The 19,874-nt window shown below is 39.4% G+C and overlaps 1 protein-coding gene across 1 annotated transcript; it reads left to right on the top strand.

Annotated features, from left to right (window-relative positions):
* Positions 1-1,358: 1,358 nt before the first annotated feature.
* On the top strand, positions 1,359-5,333 carry MARCKS (myristoylated alanine rich protein kinase C substrate). The gene is made up of 2 exons (XM_044004008.1): positions 1,359-1,952; positions 3,841-5,333. The coding sequence occupies exons 1-2, from the start codon at positions 1,851-1,853 to the stop codon at positions 4,831-4,833; spliced, it is 1,095 nt and encodes a 364-aa protein (XP_043859943.1). The 5' UTR covers positions 1,359-1,850; the 3' UTR covers positions 4,834-5,333.
* Positions 5,334-19,874: the final 14,541 nt, after the last annotated feature.

Consider the following 19,874-nt stretch of genomic DNA (forward strand, 5'->3'; position numbering starts at 1 on the left):
TTTGCCACAAGTGTAACCTTTCGGGACTAAAATGCGGGTGGGAGGGCTCTACGCTTTCTGGAAGGTTAAGTTCTTGATTATTTACAATACTTTGAAGCATTATCTTGTCACACAAATAAAGTACGGGACTTTCATTGCCAGGGAATGCCAGGACAATTTGTGTAATTTAGTATCGTTTTAAACTAATACTGTATCAATTACAGCAGCTTTTCTCCCTCATCCAATTCCAGTCAAGCTAGATAGCAATTCAGTGATCTCCATGCAGTCTCTTTTTATACTGACAATTTCTCCTTTAAACGAGAGAATCGTCTATCCTGTTGCCTAGGATTTCAACCCTGCTTTTTCCCCCACCTCTAAAATACACACACACACACACACACACACACACATCAACAACCACCACCACGCACGCGCGCCCCCGCGCGCACACATATTGTAAAAGAAAGAAAGAAAAAAAAATCTTATCTTGGCAGCCTAAAAAGATCCGTACTGAAGTGAACTGCATTCAAGCTATAAACATGGACTCATACACGTCAGAGATGTGTCATTTCACTTTAACTGAAGATGCAATAATTCTGTAGTTTCGTCCACTGATAAAATGCAAGGAAATAAATTTTTTTCCACAAATAGTTCCTGCTTCACAAAAGTGTATGCACATATGCACACATGCATGCATATATGTATACATTTAAATCACTAAACGAGAATAACAAGACTGGGGAATTTGATAAAAGCCATAGGTCTAATGGCAAGATATTTTATTTCATGCCAATATTGACACGGATAGGGGGAGGGGTATGGCTGCCACTGCTGCTTTTGCATTTTTCACATCTGGCCTACAGACTAACTCATTCTAACTCGTGATCTCGTTGGACGAAACTCGATCTTCGTGGTTTAAATACCTTCCAAATCGGGGTGATTTAACAATTGCATCCAATTAAAAGGCAAACACTGTGCGCTATCTGTTGATCCTATATGGAACACAGAGAACACATTGCAAAAACAAACACGAGCCAAACCACTGTCTTTAGGTTAACACACATACGTACACATACACCCGAACACATACTCACATGCAAAAGGGAGGGAGAGTAGAGTGTGGTGAAGGATATAGACAGAGATATAGTCTGACGAGAGTCACTGCAAGTCAAGTTAACCCACTCCCCGCCCATACCCCCCCCCCGTGTTAATTAATTCCAAACAAAGCAAGCCAATAAAGTGATGCATTATTATTTGCAAGCGGAGGGAGACGAGAGGCATGTATTTTTAATTGATTTATTTATTTGGAGGGCATTAATTCTCAGTCTAAGGCTGATTTTCAAATCGTTTGCAAAACGCGGCTCCATTGTTCGCTCCAATTGCAAGCCCAGCCCCCTCCTTTGTGTGGCGGCGCCGGGATTGGTCGGCTGCGGGCGGGGGCTGCCGTCAGCGCTCGGGAAGCCCATTCATCTGTGCACTTGGGCGTTGGACTCCGCATCTTATTAGCAACCAGGGAGATTTCTCCATTTTCCCCTTGTCTACAGTGCGGCTACAAATCTGGGATTTTTTTATTACTTCTTTTTTTAAAAAAACTACACCTGGGCGCCTTTTTTTTGTGCTCGACTTTTCCCCCTTTTCCCTCCCTCCTATGCTGCTGCTTTTTGATCTCTTCGACTAAAATTTTTTATCGGGAGTGTATATAATCGGTTCTGTTCTCTTTTCTTCCACCACCCCCATCCCCCCTCCCTCTGGTGTGTTGCTGCTGCTGCTGCTGCTACTGCTGCTGCTGATCGCCCAGTATTTATACCAACCCAAGGCTCTTTGTTTCCCCCCTTTTGGATCTGTTGAGTTTCTTTGTTGAATAAGCCAGCATGGGTGCCCAGTTCTCTAAGACCGCTGCAAAAGGCGAAGCTGCTGCTGAGAAACCCGGGGAAGCAGCAGTAGCTGCATCGCCTTCCAAGGCAAATGGACAGGTAAATCGAACTCTTGGTTTTATTTACTTATTTGGTGTCTTCTCTTTCCCTTGTCTCACCCCCTTTTCTTCCTCTTGGGTTGTGCCTTGGGCACATTCTGTGGAAAGGAGCGTGGCCGGATTCTAGTCTCAAACTTGAATGAAAAGGGACAGTTTGCCCTGTTCATTTCTCATAGGAGATGCTTCCCCGCCACCAAGAATGGTTCCTGGTGAATTCTATAGTGTATTGTGGAAGAGTAGTGTTTTCATTTAAAATGGCGTGTTTTTGAGCTTGGTAAAACATGATTAGCTTGGTGTCCACCCCCCCCCCTTAGTCCAGGTTGTCTTTTCCTGAAGGCATTGTGTTTGAAATGTTTTTCGTTGTGGCTCGTTTGCCTTAGTGATTTCTTAACCGGAGGGGGTGGGGGTGTTTTGGGGGTCGACAGATGTGGGTGGTAAAGGCGATGGGAAAAAGGAGCCTTAAGGCACCTTAAAATAAGGTGCCTTATTTTTAAGTAGTTGAAGCGTGCTCCGTAGCGCTTGGATCAGAGGCTTTGTGGTTGTTGCTACTTGAAGATAGATTGGGGGGGGGGGGAGAGAAAAAGCTTGTCTTTAGTTACTTTGCTGTATTCTTACACACACCCCCACCCCCAGCAGCTCTAAATCTAATTTTTAGGAAGCTGTAGAATTACACGACTATCTGGTCTTTTTTAAATGGCCCTTTCAACACTGGAAAGTCCCTATCTGCTTGCCCCTTCAAAGGGGAATTGGGAGTGGGAGGAGAACGAAACGGTGGATACCATGTATTTGGTTCTCTTTGGTTTGCGTGGCGTTTTGGTCGCTGGCATCTCTTGCCAGGGATGCTGACCACCCTGTCACTGCTTTTCCGCCTGTTCGGATGGCCTCGGTTACCGCACGAGAGGTTGGCTATGGGTGGCTGCATTTAAAACACTAAGGCACCCACCACGCCTCTTTTCCTAGAGCAGATGCTGTAACTTCGCCTTGACCAACCCGGGCAGGCTCTGAACCCGTTAAAAATGCAAACCCAGCCGTCGGGGCGCGGGAGGGGGCGCCCCAAGCTTCACAGAATCGCACGAAAGTGGGAGGAAGAAAAGGGGGGGAACGAGGGAGGGAGGGAGCGAGCGAGCAGAAGGAAGAGACCCGCAAGATACCGCGTTTCCTTTCTTGTTGGCTCTAACCGGATTGGAAGGGAGGGGAGCAATCTGAGCTTTGTTAGGCTTGCTCCTCAGCAGCGCTGCCGCTGGACGAGAGGCGAGCTGGGGAGCTCCGGGGCGCAGCAGCAAAGCAGGCAGGCCTAGTGGTCCCCGCCCCCCGAGCCCGGCGGGCCCAGTCGGCCGGGCCCAGCCGGTGGAACCACAGCGCCCTCTGCCGGCGCAGGCTGTCCTCTGCCTAGCCAGGCCCGTACTCCTGGGAAGCGGGCCTTTCCTATCCCCTCCGCGTTTGTTTTGAATGGTCGGGGGGGTTGGGGGGTGGAGGGAAGAAGAGAAAAGGGGTCATCTCCGATGCAGTTCACCCCCCCTCCCATCCTCCAATGCCTTGGCTAAGTGTCTTTCCGGAGGACTCGGCTACGACGCTATCTTAATGTTTAAAGCAAAGAGATGGGGCTTTACCAAAATGCACTTTTAATTTTGGATTCTTCCCCCGCCCCTTCCTCCAATGACCCTTGGGGAGCGCGAAACCTGATAGTCCGGTGGTTGGTTGGCCTTTCCTCGCAGGGCAGGCCGCCCCATCCCTTGGATGTTGGCTTACTGCTGTAGGGTAGCTCTTCCCTCGTGCGGGGGAGGAGGGATGGTTGGGGAGAGGGGTAGGGAAGGGAAGGAAAGGGAGGGGATGGGGCCTCCTGGCATCGCAGTGCGTGTGACCCGCTCCCCGCTTCTCTGCCCCTTCAGGAGAACGGCCACGTGAAGGTGAACGGCGACGCGTCGCCGGCGGCCGCCGAGCCGGGCGCCAAGGAGGAGCTGCAGGCCAACGGCAGCGCCCCGGCCGCAGACAAAGAGGAGTCGGCGGCGGCGACGGGCGCTTCCCCGGCGGCCGGGGCCGAAAAGGAGGAGGCGGCCGGGTCCCCCGAGGCCCCAGCGGCGGCCGGGAGCCCGAGCGAGAAGGAGACCCCAACGGCGACGGCGGGAGCCGGGGAGGGCGAGGGCGCAGAGCCCGCGTCACCCACCGCGGCAGAAGGCGAGGCAGCGTCTGCGTCGTCGTCGTCGTCCCCTAAGGCGGAGGACGGGGCGACGCCTTCTCCCAGCAGCAACGAGACCCCGAAAAAAAAAAAGAAGCGCTTTTCCTTCAAGAAGTCCTTCAAGCTGAGCGGCTTCTCCTTCAAGAAGAACAAGAAGGAGGCGGGCGAGGGCGGCGAGGCCGAGGGCGCGGCCGGGGGAGCTGCGGGCCCCGCCGCTGCCGCCGAGGGCGGGAAGGACGAGGCCGCGGGCGCGGGCCCCGCCGCCGCCGCGGGCTCTGCGGCTGCCCCCGAGGGCTCGGCGGCCACGGGCGGGGAGGAGGCCGGCGGGGCGAGTGATGAGGCCGCGGCCGGGGAAGACGCGGGGAGCGGGGCCGGCGGCGACGCGTCCACGCAGGAGGCCAAGGCCGACGAGGCCGCGCCCGAGAAGGCGCCCGCGGGGGACGAGGTCAAGGGCGCCTCGTCCGACGAGGCCAAGAAGGCCGAGGAGAAGGCCTCCGCGGGCGAGGAGGCCCCTGCCGCGACCTCGTCGGGTGCTGAGAGCCCCGCGGCCGCCGCTCCCGAGGCCGAGGCGGCCAAAGCCGAGGAGCAGCAGCCCCCCGCAGCAGCAGCCACAGCCACAGCCTCGACAGCCTCAGCAGCCCCCACACAGGAGGCCCCGTCCGAGTCCAGTCCAGAAGCCCCCCCAGCCGAGGCGGCCGCAGAGTAAACGGGCAAGAGGTTTTGAGATAATCGAAGAACTTTTCTCCCCCCTGTTTGTTTGTTGGAGTGGTGCCAGGTACTGGTTTTGGAGAACTTGTCTATAACCAGGGATTGATTTTAAAGATGTCTTCTTTTTTTTAATTTTTGCTTTTTTTTTTTAAGAAAAAAAAACAATTTTTCTCTCCCTCCCCACAGATCCCATCTCAAATCATTCTGTTACCACCATTCCAACAGGTCGAGGGAGAGTTTAAACACCCCTCTCTCTGCCTTGTTCCTTTTATTTTTTTTTGCATCAGTATTAATGTTTTTTGCATACTTTGCATCTTTATTCAAAATGTAAACTTTCTTTGTCAATCTATGGACATGCCCATATATGAAGGAGATGGGTGGGTCAATAAGGGATATCAGATGAAGTGATAGGGGCCACAATGGGGAAATTCAAGTGGTGCATAAAATTGCCAAGATGATGTGCCACGAGAAATGATGAGGTAAAGGGGTTAGTCTTTTTTTAAAAGAAAACTTATTATGATGTATTTTGCGAGGCAGGCGTTCTATAAGGTTTACAACACTAAGAAGGAAAGAAAAATCAATACCCAGATTAAAAAAAAAATCATAGTCTTAGGAGTTCATTTAAACCATAGGAACTTTTCACTTATCTCATGTTAGCTGTACCAGTCAGTGATTAAGTAGAAATACAAGTTGTATAGGCTTTATTGTTTATTGCTGGTTTATGACCTTAATAAAGTGTAATTATGTATTACCAGCAGGGTGTTTTTAACTGTGACTATTGTATAAAAACAAATCTTGATATCCAGAAGCACATGAAGTTTGCAACTCTTTCCACCCTGCCCATTTTTGTAAAACTGCAGTCATCTTGGACCTTTTAAACACAAATTTTAAACTCAACCAAGCTGTGATAAGTGGAATGGTTACTGTTTATACTGTGGTATGTTTTTTGATTACAGCAGACAATGCTTTCTTTTCCAGTCGTCTTTGAGAATAAAGGAAAAATCTTCAGATGCAATGGTTTTGTGTAGCATCTTGTCTTACCATGTTTTGTAAATACTGGAGAAGCTTTGACCAATTTGACGTAGAGATGGAATGTAACTTTGCTTACAAAAATTGCTATTAAACTCCTGCTTAAGGTGTTCTAATTTTCTGTGAGCACACTAAAAGCGAAAAATAAATGTGAATAAAATGTATAAATTGGTTGTGTTTCTTTTATGGATGCTTTGAACAGTCAAAGAGGCTTCCAGTCTGCTAAATTTGTGTGGAAGAAAATCTTGCATGCCATCAAAAGTAAATTTTTGTTTCTTAATCATATCCACTTTCTAGATTTCATATAAGCAATATCAGATTGCATACAAGATTTTAGCCATCCTATGTCAAATCTGAAGTGATATTAATTTCTCAGCACTTAATCCTCATTAAAAAAAACTGTACTCATACCTTTACTTTGTAAATATATAGCATGCCAGACTATTGCCTCTTGAGACATGTGATGTGATCCTAAAGGGCTTCTTGGAATGTTTAATTTGAGAATTTCCTAAATCATTTTGTCATCTTGCTTCTTCGAAAAAACCTATGTTTTGTATTGAGTCAGCTTTTGCAGATGAGTCATGAAAAATGGCAGAATTTGTATTGAAACTGGTTGCTTGGTATTTGCCATTGTAACTGCTTGGCTCTTGGCTAACTTCCAAAGTATTGCTCAGGGCATGTGTTATACCTTAATAAAACAGTAGGCTTATGTAAAAGGTAGTAATGGTGTTGAATGGAGGAGATTGAAGTGTTGTTTTTAAGTTTATAGGAGAGTTTAGCATTTGCCTCAATTTAAAATTTTCAGCAAAAAGTTGGAAGCAATTATGATTTAGTTTATGAGGGTGACACATTAGCACCTTGTTCCCTAAAGGAAAAGACAAAGTTGAGAATCTAATACTTAAAGCTTACCTATTATTCTGCTCTGTTTACTACCCTACTTATGACTGGGTGTTTTCTATTCCCTCTTTTATTCCAAATTGAAATGTATAGTTTAGGATCTGTATCAAATACTATGACTTCATTTCATGGAGAGAAAGAGTACACACCTGTTCTTGCTGCCTTTAATAGGAGGAGCAGTCTTTCCATGCTGGTTTTTTTGTTTTTTATTAGTGTTTAACATGGCTATAAAGTCCAAAACTTAGCACACTTGTGTAACAAATAACTACAAGAAGTTAGATTTTTATATGTCTTAATAGAAGATTTACACATTCTTTTTTAAAAAATAGACAAAACCTTAAGGTGGAACTGTATTACTGTTTTGCAGGTTATTCCACTCTAGAATTCCCAAATCAGTATATTTGCAGCCCCTAGTTGGCCAGAATAGCCTTGGAATGGTGGTTTCATAGCTTTGGAGTCAAGTGAATGGTAAACTCTACTGTTATTCTGGAGTTGCTGAGATCTATTGTTTTGAATAGATGATTTATTAACTGCTGCCAAAAGTCAGCAGGGCACTTATGAAGGTGGTAACTTTTCTGTCCTAGTGATGAAATGAAATTTCACATATACCCTTTTATTTACATTTTTGTACATCTTAATGTTATCTAAAGGGGGAAATGTTAATATGGGCTCTCGGTTTTTGTAACTAGGAATAAAATTTAAAGATTAAATAAAAATAAGTACAGTAATGCTGTTGTACCATTTAGTATTGTCTACTACCACTACAATGTTTGTTGGCATTTCCCACTGTTTCAGAATGTTTCAGCCAGATGCAAATATAGCACCAACTAAAATTACTGTCACTGGTTAGTGGATTTGTTGGAAAATCCAAATTTCCATTGTATAAAATAAAGCTTTATCTACTGATGTAATCAAGGTCTACTGAAATAAGATTAAATGCAGGTTTTACAAAGTATAGGCTTTTATTAAAACCTTACTGTTTAATGAAAACTCCTGTATTAATATAGGATGGATTAATAGTTATTTTGTCATTAATATATAGCTAATGAAAGCTATTACCTGTGATTTCAAATGGGAGAACTTTTATCTTGAAAAAAATTGCCATTTTGCATCCTTTTCTCCCTCTAGATTAATGTAACTTCGTTAAAATTCCTAGTAAGCAGGGCAGCTAGGTGGTGCACCAGCCCTGGAATCAAGAGTACCTGAGTTCAAATCACGCCTTAGACGCTTAACACTTACTAGCTGTGTGACCCTGGGCAAGTCACTTAACCCCAATTGCTTCCCTAAAAAAAAAAAAATTCCTAGTAAGCTTAATTCATGGGGGAGGGGGTGGGGAGAAGGCTTTTTTTTAGTACATAGGTCCAGTGGCTTGTTATTTTTAGGGACTTTACTGGAAGTTTCTAGGTATGGCTAAATAAACCACAAAGGAGGCACCAATATATATATATTTTAAAGTTAGCAGTTAGCCTATTTTATCTGTAGTCATCCCATTAGTCAAAATTACATTCATCTACATTTTCCTGCTAGCCTAATGAAGGCAGCAAAGGGGAATTTTGTAAATGCTATCAGCCAACAAATGCTCCATTCCCTGCTGGGTGATTCTAGTATGAGTACATTTTACTTATATGAGTACTTAGTGCTAAGCTACTCGGAAATAAGTAAAATGTGAATTTAAGGAACTTTCTATGAAGCTTCATGTTTTGTGTGTTTTGACTGACTCATTCAAATGTATGTGCGTGTATACATTTGTGCATATACACATACATATATACACATGCTTGTATATGTGGAAAAGGGATGAAATAGACAACTGAAATCAGACCACAAAGTTGCTGCCATTTTAACTTTCACAGTAGTAAAATGGATTACTTATGCATTCTTAAATTCCAGCTATTAGTTGGGCTAGGCATTTACACAACCCTTTTAGGAAAGAATAAAATTCTCTAGTGACAAATATAAGGGGTGACTAAAGAAATGAGATTTATTTTTAATTAATTTCAGAATGTTGCTCTTTAGAGTAATCACTGAGTAACTAGCTATATACAGTACTCCTTTCCATCGCTTGACATTTTTGGAACTCTCCACACAAAATCAGCTTTAGTACTTACAGTCATTCCCCACTACTTTGGACATCCACCTAATGCAACAAAAAAGGTTTTTGAACATAAGGAATATACTTCAATCGATGAAGATTTATTTGCTAGCAGTGAAAATACTTTAAAAAAATGTACCTTGGGCTTTGAGGGCAATTCCAAAAGAAGAGTTCCAAAAATGCCTTAAAAAATGACAGCATCATTTGCTTGGTGCATAGTAAGTGCTTAATGCCTTTTTCATTCATTCATTCCAACAAATGCATAACTTCTCGAAGTACTTTTAAGATGATAATACTAATTTGAATGCCTAATTTCTTACGTTTGTTTAAAAAAAAGTTACATTAGTTAAGAGTCTAATGGCATGTGTGTGACTATTAGCACTGTCAATACCATGGAAATGTAACTTGACTCAAACTTGTCAATATGGACATGTAATGACTCAAAGCAGTAGAATTATATATTTCATCTATAAATTTTTTAAAGGTAGCCTTCTGTGTAAGATAGCTAGTATTGTTTATTGTAACCTTTCTAGTGTCTTAACAATCAAATTTGGACAGATACCTATAGCTGACAGGTACCAATGGCTGTGAAGTTTGGCCTTTCAGAACCAAGTAAAATCATAAGTTACTATTCAGAAATTAATTGAATTGAATTCTGAGGAGTTCGGTTGAGGTCACTTAATTTTTTAATTTTTTGGTGAGGTAGATGGGGTTAAGTGACTTGCCCAGGGTCACACAGCTAGTAAGTGTTAAGTGTCTGAGGCCAGATTTGAACTCAGGTCCTCCTGAATCCAGGGCAGGTGCTCTATCCACTGCTCCACCTAGCTGCCCCAAGGTCACTTTAAAATGGAGAAGCAACTTAATACATTTTCCTATAGTAACTGCAGCATTGAAAAACATGAGTTCCTAACAAGATAATATGCAATACCATTTAGAATATTTTATTTTGTTTTCTCTGGAATAGACACCCCTTGTTCTTGAAAGACTACAAACCAACATTACTAGAAGGCTAAGTCCCATTCTTTTCAACCTTCTGCTCTATTTTCTTGCCCCACTCCTTCAAAAATAAGGGAATTTAATGACAACCAAAGCCTTCCCTCCCCCCAAAGAAAAGCCAATGTTAAAACCTAGAATGGCATTGCTTCAGGAAGTATTTGCAAGACTATGAAAGGTAAATTGAAACCATTACTTTGGAATATGCTGATAACATAAAATACTGGACAACAGTAAATAAAGTCACCTGGTCTGACAATGGCAGTTTGACTATAAAAATTCTGAAACTTGACTCCCTCTTGGGGGGGGGGGGCAGAAAGACTACCTTTTATGGACACTATTTGAAAAAAAAAAATTTAGGTAGTTTGTGTAATATATGAAGGGCATTTTTATTGTGGAAATTGCTGTTCAAATATATAGATATGGAATCAAAAAGGAAAGGTATTTTTAAGTTATACAACTTGATCTTGTACTTTCTGACTTGTTGGATACCTTCTTTTAATCTGCATAATTTTAACCGAAGGTATTAACTGCACTAAAACAGAAAACCTGCAAACAATTGGATGTATTACACTCCTGCCAAGAAAGTATAAGATATGTTGAACTAATATTTGGATCAATGGGAGAAAGCATTAATGGATCCAACCCTTTTCAGTCAATAAATAAAATATTTTTCAAGGTATTTCCCTCCTTCTTTTTCAGGCTCTATACATGAGTGCATTAAAAATTTGTAAAGCCTATGACTTTCGTAATTAGCAACAATAAATATTTAATGCCATCATAGCAAAGCCTGAAAGTAAAAGTGCTAATTCCAATTTTTTTCCTTTGGTGTAATTAGAGCTCATATCATTTCATTACAGTTTTCAGGTATTGTCAATGACCTTTCAGACGTATATATGGGAGCATTTATTTACCAAGTGTTACTACAGCAGCAGCAGTGCTGCTGCTGCTACTACTACCAATACTGCTACTGCTGCTACTACTGCTGCTACCACCATCACTATTACTGCTACCACTACTACTGCTCCTCCTACTCCTGCTCCTCCTTCTCTTCCTCTTCCTCTTTCTCCTCTTTGCCTTCATCCTCCTTTTCCTCCTACTACCTTTTCTTGAGAAGTTTGGATAGTAACAGACCTGCGCTCATCAGGTATTAGCTATTGCTAACTTAGAATTTTTATAAAGCCAAGTTCCAAAGGTGCTTTCAAAAGGTAACGTTAGAGATCCCTAAAAATGGAAAATATGACTTAAGGACCAGATATGGTGAAATGTAGCTTGGAGTTAGGCTCACTAGGTTCAAATTCTAGCTCTGATACTTGTGTGATTGGGTAAGTCACTTAATTTTTCTGAGCCTCAAATCCCATATCTGTTAACAGAGGGAAGACAATATTTGGACTAGATTCTTTATAGGATTGTTGTGGAAGGAAGGGTTTTATAAACCTTAAGCTGCTAAAAATCAAACCAACTCCCCCCTGCCCACCATGTCATATGTCATCTAGTGCTTATTCTATATGAAGTATATGAAGGGAGGTTTGTTTTTACCTGGATATTTGCAGGAAACTGAGAACCCACACTTTGTATAGATCATATGACAGTCAAAGTGATAGCTGCTTGCCACTTTCATAAGTATACAAAATAATGGAGTCTCCAGTTCTAGTAATTTTATGAGATGATTGAGTAGGGTTCAAGTGTGAAATGGATTCACATTTTAAATTGGCTTGGTTTTGAGAAGTTAATGAATAATGTCAAAAATAAGTACTTTACAATGAGATCCTAACTTGGAAATATTGTAGGAAATGGTAGTACTTAACTGACAATCCAAAGAATCTTACAAGTTGCAAAAAAAGGTTGATTTTCTTCTAAATAACAATTTCCTCCCTCATTATTTCATTACCTTGGAAAAGGAGAATGACAGTATAAGAATATTGTTGATATTTGCTGTGTGAATTGACAAGATACACAAAAGAATGATCAAGAAAAGGAAGAGCCAGAAAACAGCTTAGGTTTTGTGATAAACTTATTCCACAGGATGACAGAGTAGTATATAGGGCATTTGTTTTTTCAGAAGCCTATCAGAAATAAACAAATTCAGCAGAGGATGTTAGGGGTCAGGAAGGTCAAAGGGAATTTCTCTTTGTTTTAGTCAGCAATGAGAAGAGGGAGAAATTTTATTTATTTTTAATGGTTCAAAAATTTACCAGATAATAAAATATAGAAATAAACAATTACCATCACATAATTTGGGTGAAAAATAGCAAATAATAGCCCCTACCTCACAGGGTTGTTGGGAGGGTCAGATTAACGAATACATACATATACATATATATATGTATATGTATATATATGTGTGTGTGTATATATCTATACACACACACACACACACACACACATATATATAAAGTTCTTTGCATGCCTTAAGGAACTCTATACATGTCAGCTATTTTTATTAATGTTTGATAGATATCCACAAGTCCCCATTTAGATGCTGTACACAAAAATTTCCTGTCCAATTTTTCCTCCTGACCAGTGCATTCCAGTCATAATGTAGTATTCCTATAATGTATCACTGTATTCCCTTATTTAAAGTAGTGGGGAAAGGCTTTTTAAAAAGAAGTCTTAAAATTGGAGCAGAGAAATATGTCAGCATCATCAATAAAAGTTCTGTAGATTAAGATAAATTGGGAGGGCAGCTAGGTAAGCGCAGTGGATAGAGCAACGGCCCTGGATTCAGGAGAACCTGAGTTCAAATTTGGCTTCAGACACTTGACACTTACTAGCTGTGTGACCCTGGACAAGTCAACCCCCATTGCCCCACAAAACAAAAACAAAAAATAAATACATTGGTAGTTGGAAAACATTCATTTATTGGGTAGACGCCTAAAAACGTACTAGATGAGGAAAGAAGTTGACAAATAGGAGTTTCTCTAGTTCCAAAACTAAGTAACTCATAACTTGTCTATAGAGTGTGCCTTATAGGCCACAAAGTTTCTTGTCGTCATGCTTATTTGCTAGAAATAGTAAACTTTTATTATAGAACTCAGAGACATGATGTTAATTTACACTATTGTAAAGAGCCAAAGTTTAATTTACGCAAGTACAGGGCAACTTCACAGTCAAGCCTTGGGACTTAACAATTAGTTTGATAAAACATTTGAACAAATGACAAACATTAGGATGATGCAAACTATAACTTAAACTAGCCAGATGGAGGTTTCTGGAGTTTTAAAAATTATTTGACTATTATGATACCTTCTGATAACTTGTTGAATCCTTAGCACTGAAATACATGAACACATTATTTGGTCATACTGCAACTACCAAAATGTTATAAAAAATAAATGTAAGAGGCAGCTAGGTGGCTCAGTGGGTAAAGCACTGGCCCTGGATTCAGGAGGACCTGAGTTCAAATCCAGCCCCAGACACTTGACACTTACTAGCTGTGTGACCCTGGGCAAGTCGCTTAACCCTCATTGCGCTGCAAAACAAAAACAAACAAACAAAAATAAATGTACACGTTTTCAATCAAAATAGTTATAAAATATATTATGTAATTGTTAGAAAATGTTATTATTTGTTGAAATAATGACAATAGTAACATTAATATCCTCAAGGTCCTGAAATTAAATCTGTTCTTGAATTGTGTTCATCTGACCTTGGATCAAAGAATATCATATCCTTTCCCCACTGATCCTCCATCATGTTCTCTGTCTGGTCAGCATTTTGAACATCCTAATTAGGAACCAGCTTTTTACTTTGGAATTAAAAAAAAAGAATTTCATGTTCAATTATTTTTATTTTTATTATATATATATATATATATATATATATTTTTTTCTTTTGGCAGGGCAATGAGGATTAAGTGACTTGCCCAGGGTCACACAGCTAGTTAAGTGTCAAGATTCTGAGGCCGAATTTGAACTCAGGTACTCCTGGATCCAGGGCCAGTGCTTTATCCACTGTACCAACTAGCTGCCCCTCAATTATTATTATTTTTTTATTTCTTTTTTTTAGTGAGGCAATTGGGGTTAAGTGACTTGCCCAGGGTCACACAGCTAGTAAGTGTTAAGTGTCTGAGGCTGGATTTGAACTCAGGTCCTCCTGATTCCAGTGCTGGTGCTCTATCCACTGCGCCACCTAGCTGCCCCCCCCCAATTATTTTTAAATCTATAGCATTTGGTTTTATAAAAATTAAGTTTTGCTTACAAGTGGACCATACTAATTATAATTGTAATCTTATGTCACTTAAAAAAATAAGTTATTTGAAGAACCTGTATATCAACAATGGGGTTTCTTTTTTAAAACTCAGAAAATATAAGTTGCTTATCAGAGGCGTTGTAAGTCAATGTACTTTTCTTTAGCATTCCTGCATAAAACACAAAGAGAAGTATGTTCATATTTATTGCTGCTTGCTGGTTAAAGGAGAAAGGCTCTGATTGTGGCCTAGTGGGAAACAACACTGGACCAAAATCAGGAGACTTATGTTCAACTTCTTCTATTACTGACCTCCAGCAAATCGCTTTGTTTCTCTAGTCCTAAGTATCCTTGTCTGCATGTTGATATGACTACATGGTCTCTAAAATTCCTTTTAATTCTAAAGAATACCATCTGTCAACTACAAAACCCTATTGCAATATGAAAAACATTTTTTGTGAAACATTAAATCCATATTGTAATTATGAAGATATACTTAATAAACATTTATTAAGCACCTACAATGTGCAAGGCACTCTGTTAGGCTCTGGAGGATGCAAAGATGAACAACATACAGTCTCAGTCTTTAAGAAATTTACAAATCACGTGGGAAAGATGATATACTCCAATAACAATAACAGATTAGAATTCCTAAGTGGAAAATGGTATGGAAGACCTTATGACAGAGAGATGACTTGTAATGGAGAGGGAAAGCATATGGAGGAAGAGTCAGGGATGAGGTGCCTTTAGATTGGTACCCTGAAGAACAGGTACACTTTTTTCCCCATTTAGTTAGAATTTTATTCCCCCCCCCCCAATTACACGTAAAAACAATTTTAATGTCCATTTTTAAAACTTTGTGTTTCAAATTCTCCTCCTCTGTCACTCCCCCCTACCAAAAATGAAAGCAACTCAACATGCAAAACATCCCTACGTTAGTTATGTAAAAGAAAATAGACCAAAACACTTAAGAAAAAGAAACTTAAAAATTATGCTCCAATCTTTATTCAAACTCCATTAGTTCTTTCTTTGGAGATGGATCACATTGTTTTATAAGTCCTTCAGAGTTGTCTTGCATCATTGCATTGCTGAGAATAGCCAAGACATTCACAGCTGATCATCTTACAATATTGCTGTTACTTTGTATATGGTACATCTCACTTTGCATCAGCTCATGCAAGTCTTTCCGGGTTTTTCTGAGAGGATACTGCTCATCATTTCACAGTCAGTATTGCTAACTGAATTTCCCTCCATCCTACTCCCTCCCCAAGTCATTTACTCTATTCTCTATCTCCTTTCACCTTTTCCTTCCTCAAAGGTGTTTTGCTTCTGACTTCCCCCTCCCCCAATATGCCCTCCCTTCTATCACCTCCCCTGCCCCCATCCTATTCCCCTCCCACTTTTCTTCAGGGTAAGATAGATTACTATACCCAAATGAGTGTGTAACAGGTACAATTTCTACAGGCAGAAATGAGGAGTGAATTTCTGACAGAGGATAGATGGCAAAGGATTAAAGACTTTGAGAGTAATATGTAGAGTATAGGTTATTCTTTCTAGATTTTTGGTGGTGAAGAAGGTAAAAGGGATAATAGTTTGTGGGGATAGGAGGAATGAGAGGATTTAATTTTATTTTAAATTGGGGAAACGTATTTATTTGTAGGTAGAGGAAAGTGAATCAATGGAGAAGTGGCATGGCACAAGACTTAGGAGTCAGGAAGACGTAGGTTCATATTCTACCTCATATACTTACTAGTCCTGTTACCCTATATAAATCAGTTAACTTCACTGTGCTTTAACTTATTCTGTAAAATAAGGGGATTAGCTAGGATGGAAGCTAAGATTCCTCCCAGCTCTAAATTTATGATCCTGTCCAGAGAAATTGAATATGTGTGAGAGAGATTGGTTAATGGGTCAAGAACCCTAAGAAATGAGGCGATGGATCATTAGATTGAGAACACAGCTAGGTCTTTGTATCTTCAGCAACCTTTCACAGTTCTTGGTAGACAATAAATGCCTAATAAATGTTCTTTTTTTCCTATTTGAATTTCATGAGTTGAAATCTTTTGTGATACTTGTGATAAGAGATGCTAGGAACAGACTAGATGTTTTATGCAGTAAAGGAAAGAACAGTGGTCTTCACAAGAAGGAAGAATATTCTCTTCCTAAAACAAGAGTGAAGGAAGAGGAACTTTTAGGTTTGGTGTTTTTTTTAAAAGGGTTAAAGGGTTTATTTTTTTCAAATTAGTTTTTCTTGATTTTAGTATGTGGTTATACTTTTTCTTTTCTTTTTTTTCTTGTCTTTTTGTAGTTAATAGTATTTTATTTTTTCCCTATTACATGTAAAGATAGTTTTCAACATTCATTTTTGTAAGATTTTGAGTTTCAAATTTTCTCTCTCTCTCTTTCTTCCCCCTTTACCAAGCCAGCAAGCAATATGATATAGGTTATATATGTATAATCATGTTAAACATCTCCACATTAGTCATGTTGTGAAAAAAGAATCAGAACAAATGAGAAAAACCACAAGGAAAAACCACAATAACAAAAACAAAATGAAAATAGCATGCATCTATCTGCATTCAGACTCCTGAGTTCTTTTTCTGGATGTGGAGATCATTTTCCATCATGAAGTCTTTTGGAATTGTCTTGGATCATTGTATTGCTGAGAAAAACTAAGTCTATCACAGTTGGTCATTGTACAATGTTGCTATTACTATATACAATGTTCTCCTGGTTCACTCAGCATCAATTCATGTAAGTCTTTCCAGGTTCCTCTGAAATCCTGCTCTTCATTTCTTATAGCACAATAGTATTCCATTACATTCATGTACTACAACTTATTCAGCCATTCCCTAATTGATGGGCATCCCCTCATTCCAATTCTTTGTCAAGAAACTTTTAGTTCTGAAGAAAAGAGAACTGAGAAAACTGATGCTTCAGGTTCTAAAAGGATTAATGTTCAGTATGGTGTGTAAGTTAAAATTCTAAATGTGGGTTCTAATCTGTCCCCCCAGTTTTTTGGGGAAACTGAATAAAATCACTGATAAATGAGTTTAGGTTTTTTAAGGGCTTATTGAAAGATAGTAAAAGAAAGAGAAAGATTGAGAACAGATTTCTTATAGCCGCCTTCCTAAACCTCCGACTTCTGAAATCCCCTGCCACCAAGCCAATGTCTCTCACTAAAAGAGAAAGAACTCTCTCACTAGTGTCCACTTCCTCCTTCATGTTCCCCTCCCAGAAATGGGAGATTCTTCAAGCTGATTGGCTGGCATCATTCAAATTCATTGGTTCACTGGTCCTGAAGGTGGTCTCGATATAAAGTTCAAAGTTTTTAGCTTCTGAGAACAATACCCTCTTAACTACCCTCTTAAGTACCAGCCAGATGTGCTTACAACCTAGTTAACTGGAAGAGTAAGCCAGTCAGAAGTCAGTTGCCTTATCCAATTCAATCAGTTTAAATCAATCTCCACGTGGGCCCCTGAGTATCTGCTAAATCTCATCTACTACATTCCATTATCTTGACACAATGGTAATGCATTAAAATCAGTAAATTTCAAACGTTTTAAGCCTAAAGGAAATCGTGGTTTTGGAATTGGCTAAAGAAGAGAGGTGCTATATGTATTCATATCTTAATTTATGTGATGATTGTCTTTTGATTTACTATTGATATACTCATTACTAATGCTTTTTTATATAATAAAATTATCTTGGTTAACTACCATATGTGTATAATTACACAAAACATGAAGATAATGGACAAGAAGAAGTTTGTATTTTCATCGAGGCTAGAGCTCATAATATTTTGTATATATATGATTTATTTTATAACTTTTTGGTGATTGCATCTAGAATAAAATACCTGAAATCATTTATCAGTCACATAAAATGTTACATAGTAGCTCCTATAAGTGTAACTCAGTTATCAAATATTTACTTTTGAGCTCAGGCACTTTAGAATTTTTACTTTTATACTGTAAGTCTCTTGAGGTCAGGGGCTCTTTTTTTCTTTTAAAAGAATTTTTGAATCACCAATGACTTTCATATAGTGGGTACCAAATGAATGTCCTTTTTTAAACTTGAATTTGAATCTCTTGAGTTGAAATATTTCATACTACCTTTTAATAAGAGATCTTGGATAAAAGACCATAGAACATCAGAAGTGTGCTATGGTAGGAAGAACAATGAACTTTTGAAACAGAAGATATGGTTCATGGTTTTGTGATCTTCAGCAAGCTTCAACTTGGAGTTGCCATTTCTTATATTAAATAATTGATTTTTTAAAAACTTCATTAGGTGTGTCGTGAGGTTTAAGTAAGTTAATGTATGTAATGCAATTTGTCACCATAATGGACCATATAGATGGAACATTATCATTGCTATTATGATCAAAAAGAAAATTTCATGACACCTTCTCCATTCCATACCTATTTCCTTTTGAATACATTAAAACAAAATTCCAGTTTCATTATCATGTGATTTTTTTAAAGGTTTTCAGTTAATGAAAATTGAATGTATCACATAGTAGAAATTTGATCATTGTAAATTATATTCCTGGGGAAAAGAATAAGTATGATATAATTTAAAAATTGCTTATTCATAAAAGAAAATTATGAGGGTGGACAGTTGATGAAAGAATAATAGACAAGTGAATAAGTGAATTGACCTTTCAGTTGACAAAGACTAGGGATCACCACTTAATGTGAGAATAATCTACGACCTTGGATCCCAAAATAGCACAAACAGAATTCTGAAACTGATTGTCCTTTCTTGCTTGCCACTTTTATCAGGTGAAATTTGCTGAACTTTCTTATGAAATATGACATTATAACTGGAGTGGACTTTTGCTACTATCTCCCAAGATTAAGACCAAATGTTTCATGTTTCTAAGTTTACATTTATAGATATGGCAGCTATAGCTCTGCACCAAAAATTAAAACATATAGTCTGGCACTTGCTTTTGTAATAAGCCACACTAAAATTATACTTCAAGAAATCAGTAATATCCAAAAATTTGAGGGTATATGGTTGTTTTCTACTTTAATGTCAGCTCTCTATTCATCGTGGCCTCCACCCCAGACTGTCTGTATGATTCTTGTGTAAGTCTTACACCATTTTAGTGCCCTTGACAACTCTCAAAATACAGGTTTCAGAGTAGCTGCTCATCTACATTGATAGGGGAAGTTGCTTGGTTTTTCTTGAGTTAATCATGGAAAATTATTTTCATCTTTCATGGGACATGACCAGCTCAACAAAACTTCACAACGGTAGATTCATTATCATAGTCTATTCAACTCAATAAATATTTGTTAAGCAACATGTGCAAGGTACTGAGAATACTAAAGTGAAAAGTACAGTTCCTGCCTTCAATTTACCTCATACATATCACTGAGAACCATTAGGATGAGACTCACGACTTAAATATTGGTACATAGGCATTCCTCATTTAAATGGCACAGAACAGGTTGAAGCAAAGAAGCAATGTATAATAAGAAGATATAATTATGCAAAAATTTCTAGCAGCCAGAGAGGGTAAAATATGGTACACACCATGTGGGTAAAAATGAATGGAGTTAGAAACAAATTATATTGTCACTATAATATACTATAGATCATCTGGACAGAAATAGGAAATAGAGGAAGAGTTTGGGAAATATCTCAAGCCTAGAAAAAGGGCATGATATGATATTTATTAATATAAATAATATGGAGTACTATCTCTGCCCAACCAAAGTAGCTAATAATTTTTGACATAACTAAATGATAATTTCAGCCCTCAAAAGTTAGATGAACAAAAGGACCCATAAAGAGAAACTACCTATGGTGGAAATGATGAGAACCTT

Source organism: Dromiciops gliroides, chromosome 4 (genome assembly GCF_019393635.1).
Source record: "Dromiciops gliroides isolate mDroGli1 chromosome 4, mDroGli1.pri, whole genome shotgun sequence".
Taxonomy (NCBI): Eukaryota; Metazoa; Chordata; class Mammalia; order Microbiotheria; family Microbiotheriidae; genus Dromiciops; species Dromiciops gliroides.